This window comes from Propithecus coquereli, unplaced genomic scaffold, assembly GCF_000956105.1.
Source record: "Propithecus coquereli isolate 6110/MARCELLA unplaced genomic scaffold, Pcoq_1.0 Scaffold9, whole genome shotgun sequence".
NCBI lineage: Eukaryota > Metazoa > Chordata > Mammalia > Primates > Indriidae > Propithecus > Propithecus coquereli.
The window spans coordinates 11,160,957-11,166,906 of record NW_012155284.1 but is presented as its reverse complement, the minus strand read 5'-3'; the positions used below and the strand labels follow the sequence as shown (position 1 = coordinate 11,166,906).

The 5,950-nt window shown below is 40.5% G+C and overlaps 1 protein-coding gene across 1 annotated transcript in view; it reads left to right on the top strand.

The window, feature by feature from the left end:
• The first annotated feature begins 2,562 nt into the window (after nucleotides 1–2,562).
• The window catches only part of CENPH (centromere protein H), a 29,619-nt gene continuing 26,231 nt past the window's right edge, over nucleotides 2,563–5,950 (top strand). The window contains exons 1-2 of the mRNA XM_012664500.1: nucleotides 2,563–2,705; nucleotides 5,249–5,304. Of these exons, the coding sequence (XP_012519954.1) occupies nucleotides 2,563–2,705; nucleotides 5,249–5,304 (199 nt within the window). The remainder of the gene's footprint in view (nucleotides 2,706–5,248; nucleotides 5,305–5,950) is intronic.

Sequence of the window (5,950 nt, the reverse complement as noted above, 5' to 3'; positions counted from 1 at the left end):
TCGGCTTGAAGCTATTTAAAATGGTAGATATTCCATGGTCTTTTAGTCTCTTAGGAATTTCTTTTTTTCCCCTATAACTAATTGTTCTTTTAGGGATTTTCCTGTTCTAGATTTTTTAGAGTTATAGCTATAGAGGTATGTGATACAATTTCTTCTGAATGTAGAGTTATGTTTTCTTTCTCATTCTAATGTTGAATACTTTTATTTTCTAATCAAGCTTGCCCAGGGGGTTCTTTTATTGGTCTTTTGAAAGAACTAGTTTTGGGGTGTTATCATTTCTACGACTTTTATTTTGTGGTTTTAGCTTTTACATTATTTCTCATCATCTGCTTTTTCTTTTATTTTCTGGTTTGTTAAATACTTTCTATATTTTAATCATGAAAGCATTTATAGTATACCTTTTCCACTGAGATAACTTGTTTCTAAAGTCCTTAGTTTGAAGGTAGATGTCAGATGTCTTGATGTTAGTGATTTTTAACTTCATTAAAGATGTGGCCTATAAAAAGGCACCTTTTTGTTTTGTTTTTTTGTCTCAAAAAACAAAAGGTTACAGGCGTGTGCCACCACACTGTCCCCAAGAAGGCACCTTTTGAAACTGTTAATGTTTTCTTTGTGGCTAATACTTGATTGACTTCTGTAAATATTCCATAGACATGGAAAAGGATTTTATTTCCGTATAGGGGACAAAGTTCTATCAATTTATATAGGTGAATATGAATATATAGAGAGAGACAAAAGGGGTTTTTTTTTAGTTATTATTTTTTTACTGAAAGCAAGCCCTCATCGCAAGGGGTGTTTTTTAATGTGTGTGTGTACATGTGCATATATCCCCTTTATTTCGAGAGCCATTTGAAAGTAAATTTCAGGCCCAGTGCTGTGGCTCACACATGTAATCCTAGCATTTACGGAAGCCGAGGCGGGAGGATTGCTTGAGGGGGAGTTTGAGTAAGAGTGAAACGGTCTCTACTAAAAAATACGCCTGTATTCCCAGCTACTCACTGGGGATGGCATGATGGTAGTTTTTAATTCTATCATCCCTTATATATTTATTATTGGACTTTCTAAAGAATAACTGCCTGCCCACACTCACCCTTTTTTGTTTTGTTTTACTGTGGATTCAGTGGATTTTTTAAAAAAAATTCCATGTCTTATGACCCATTATGGTGGTGGTTCTCAAACCGTTGTCCCCCATCAGCAACAGCTACTTTACCTGGGAACTTGCTAGAAATATGCAAATCAGAATCCTAGACACACCCAGAAATCTGTTTTAACCAGCCCTCCCTGTAATTCTGGTGCATTCTCAGGTTGGAGAACCTTTGTATTATTTTGTCCCAAGTTTGGCCAGTGGACACCTGATAGGCAACTAACTGCTTAAAAGGATGGTATGATTGGGAGATAGTGGAAGGCATCCGCAATGAGTGATAAAGTGAAAAAGTTAAGAGAACAATGGGATCACTTCTTTATAAAACAATGAGAGGAAACTTGTTCCGAGTTTGGGTGTAGGAGTAACGAACTTAACGTCTTATTATGTATCCTGTGCCTTTTGAACTTTTACCAGGAGCTATAGTACTTTGATAATAGATGGGAGGAAAACAGCACTATATGATCAAATTTAACCAGCGGGGAAACATTAGCAGTAAAAGAATTCTCGGCTCTGGTTCAAAGAGGTTCGAGCTGCTGTGCCTGCTGTACTTATGTCGCAAGGTCACAGTGACCTTTACGCCACCGACTATAATGAAAAACTACAAATAAATCAGGCACTTATTTGTCCTGCATTTTTTCCATTTCCCCCGCTCATTGCACAGCTAAGAAAGTTCAATGGCAAGCTGCCAAATCACAAAGCAGACACCTGGAGGCACGAATACATATGAATGGTGCCAATTATACTGCTAGCAGAATGAAGTACCAGGGCAAGAAACTGAAAGTACGTGAATGTTGCCACGCTGTAAGTGTGGGGTTCAAGTGTCTGCACTGCCTTGTATTTTGGGGGGCTGTGGGTAGCCCTGAACTTGAGCTATTCGTTTCTTCGCTAAGCGAGTAGTATGGACTACATGGGTTCATACCAAAAGTTTAAGTAACCCTCCAATCATTGTCTTTACCAGCCTGCTAGGCACACTCATTTTCCAAGGCCACGGACGGGAAGGGGGTGCCAAGGTGGATCGACAAACAGCTGTCCCAGCGCTCCAGTGTCCCAGCGCCTAGGCTGAATGACCATTTAGATCTGGAGTTTTCCCGTCCAGGCTGCTGTTCCTGGGAGCCGGGCATTGATTGTCCCAAACGTCCACAGCCCAGCCCCTAGCTAAAGCACTCGGTAACTGACATTTAATGAAAGTTCTCCGAATTTTTCACTAGTCTGTAATGATTTTAACCCGTAGAGCCAGGACAAATGATTAGTGCTGTAACCCTGACAGACGAAGAACGGGGCGGAAGGGGTGGGGCCCTGGGCGGAAGGGGCGGAGCCCTTGGGCACGCCCTGGGCGTCAATTTAGCGGCGGGAAAGCGGACTGCTTCTGAGCCGCCTCTGACTTCTCTGAGTGGTGTAGCTCTTCGCCCGAGCCCGCGATGGATAAGCAGCCCGAGGAAGAAGGCGTCCCCGAGCCCGCGGACTCCGCAGGGGCAGGCGAGGCAGGCGAGGCAGGTGGGCCGCCCCAGGTCGCCGGCGCCCAGGAGGCGCGCCCCGAGGACCGCATGACCCTGCTGCTCAGGTTGTTTCCTCTGGCCGCCGCGGCAGGAGCAAGTGGGCGTGGCGACCCTGAGTCCCGCCGTTTGCTCGGGAATGCTTGAGTTGGAGATCGGACTCGATCACTTATTGGCTCCCTGACTGAATCATTGACTTAAACTCCCTAAGCCCCTTTTTCGTCTGCGAAAAAGGAGAGACAAATGACACCCTCCTGGCAGAGACGCTGTGCGGGTTAAATGAGGCACTCTAGGAAAATGCCGGGGGACCTTAGGAAGTCCTTGGGAGCGGTAATTTTCCCTCCCATTCTTTCCCCCTCACGCCCTGGGCTCTGGTTTTCAGGCGGGAAGAGCAGAGCCTCCAAGTCGGAGCTACTGCGGGGAGGCTGTCCCGCCCTTTCTTTTACCGCTATCACCCATTGTAATCCAGAAGCTTCCCTTGTGATATATTCCACTACGGGGACATTGTTTATGCTTTTCTACTAATCAGTTGCTAGGGAAGATTTGATGAGAAGAGACATCAGTCTTATAAACCAGTGAGCAAACTAAGGCCGTGGACCAAATCTGTCCTACCACGAACGCTAAGAATAGATTTGTTTGTTTAAATGGAGGGGGGGAGAGCATAAGAATATTCCATAACACATGAAAACTATATGAAATTCAAATTTAATTGCCTCCAAAGTTTTATTGGGACACAACTTTCCTGCTACAGGGCGAAGTTCAGTAGTTACATTAACTGCCATGTTGAGTTGTATTTAACTCATGCTCGTTTTGAGCCCGGGGCCTCTAGAAGCATATGTAACTCACATGTCTCTTACCTTGGTAGCCGTGTGGTGCACAGGTAACTTGCTGCCCTGCTGTAGCATACATGTTACGTGATGGGTGGCCCCCTGGGCAAAACTGTGTGGTTGGTTCCTGAAACTCTTACTTGTTGATGTTCTTATAGTTACAATTAATACTGAAAATTTAATCGCATACAACTCATGCACAGAAAACAATAAAAAATTAGAAAAAATTGTTTTGTTTTTGAAATTTTTATTCTATTTTCATAATAAAACACCGTGGCTCAAGGAAAATTTTTTTTTCTAGTGTGGCAGTCAATATGTTAAAACAGAGACCATATGACTCACAAAGCCTAAAAAATTTGGTCTCTGGTCTTTTATAGAAAAAAGTTTGCAAACCTCTGTTCTAAATCATCACAAGATTCTTTCTGTGGTTCTTCAGCAAAAAAAAAGAGAAATCATCACAAGAGGATCTTTTTTTTAAGACTTGGGACTGTTGGCCTTGGCCAATAATAAACCTCACAACCTCACTTTAAAAATTCCTTTCTGCCTACAATATAAAATATTTAAATAGGAAAGGCATAGATCTTTTCCATTGCAGCTAAAAAGGAACTATTCTTTCAGCATGTTTTATAGAATGGTAACCTACTTAATCTCTAAGAAACTACTGTTTTCATTTGGGATTTTGAAACATAAGGAACTTGCCATGAAGTTTTAGAAATTTGCCTAATGTTTCTTAGCTGCTTAAATAGATCCTCAGAGTCACAAGGCAAACAATTTCAGAATTATGAAACTATCATGCAAATGTGAAATAATTTGTAAATACAACTTAATGCACAACTAAGAAACTATATGAATTCCTGATCTATCCAAGGATTAGTATCTTTATTATTTTTCTGTATCTCCTGATACAATCTGTGTTGTGTTTTGTTTGAGACATAGTCTCACTGTTGCTGGGGCTAGAGGTCAGTGGGATCATCATAGCTCACTGAAACCGTGAACTCCTGGGTCCAAACTGTCATCCTGCCTTAGCCTCCCAAGTAGCTAGAACTACAGACAGGTACTGCCATGCCTGACCGCAGTCTGTGTTTGTAACTAATTACAGTGTTTTGGGGTTGAATTATTTTGGTATAGACCAAAATCTTTGTACAGCAGCCCCATTTCAGTCTAGCCTATTAAGAACAAATTTAAAAACCAATTTTTTTTTTTTTTTTTAAGACAGAATCTCGCTCTGTTGCCCGTGCCAGAGTGCCGTTGGCATCAGCCTAGCTCACAGCAACCTCAAACTTCTGGGCTCAAGCAATCTTTCTGCTTCAGCCTCCCGAGTAGCTGGGACTATAGACACATGCCACCATGCCCTGCTAATTTTTTCTATATATTTTTAGTTGTCCAACTAATTTCTTTGTATTTTTAGTAGAGACGGGGTCTCACTCTTGCTCAGACTGATCTCGAACTCCGGAGCTCAAAGATCCACCCACGTCGGCCTCCCAAAGTGCTAGGATTACAGGTGTGAGCTACCGCGCCTGGCCTAAAAACCAATTTTTAACTTTTCCTCATAGATGCAGTTTTCCCACTGAATTTCATCTTGTGTCTCCTCTGAGGCCTCAAAGTTCTTTATGCCCATTTTAAATAAAATGAGGTGAAACTTGAAGACTTTAATGCTGAGGTTATTATTTATACTCATTTTGTTGTATCAGCTTCTGAAAAACATGAGTTGGTTTGTCAATAAATATGGTAATGAGTAAAACCTCAATGGATAAATATATGACTTTCTATTTGTCTGTTTTCAGGTTGAGAGCACAAACAAAACAACAACTCTTAGAATATAAATCGATGGTTGATACAAGTGAGTATTTTCATTTTCAAGTAAGGTTTTGTGAGTAATGAATAGTGTTTTAGGGAAAAGAAAATCAATTTTACCAAAAAATGTTTATATACATTCTAGTGTAGCAAAATAGGTAAAGAAAGAAACATGTAGATAATTATGAAGTATGGTAAGTGTGATGAAGGAAATAATGGTGTGATAAGAGGGAGGTGCTCCTTTAGATGGGGACAGCGTCTCTGAGAAGATATCTTAGAGTTAAGATCCAAGTGCAAAGAAAGAATTTGCCTTCTCATACAGACTTTGTTTTCCCTGTATAGATAATTCCATTTTTAAGGAATTCTGACATCTGAAAACTTGGGTAGAATACTTTTATAATAGTTCACACTGTAGAATCTCTATACCTAAAGGAGAGGACAGATTTAAAGCAGGCCACAGGGAGTTTAGTTGTAGTTTTTGGAAGAAGGTATTTATCTAAAATTGATTCTTCTACCATTTTTTAAAAAAATATTACTGAGACTTCATTGGTCAAAGGATTTTTTTTTTTTTTTTTAACAATAAAGGTATCTATTTTAAGGGAGTTTAGTTGTAGTTTTTGGAAGAAGGTATTTATCTAAAATTGATTCTTCTACCATTTTTTAAAAAAATATTACTGAGACTTCATTGGTCA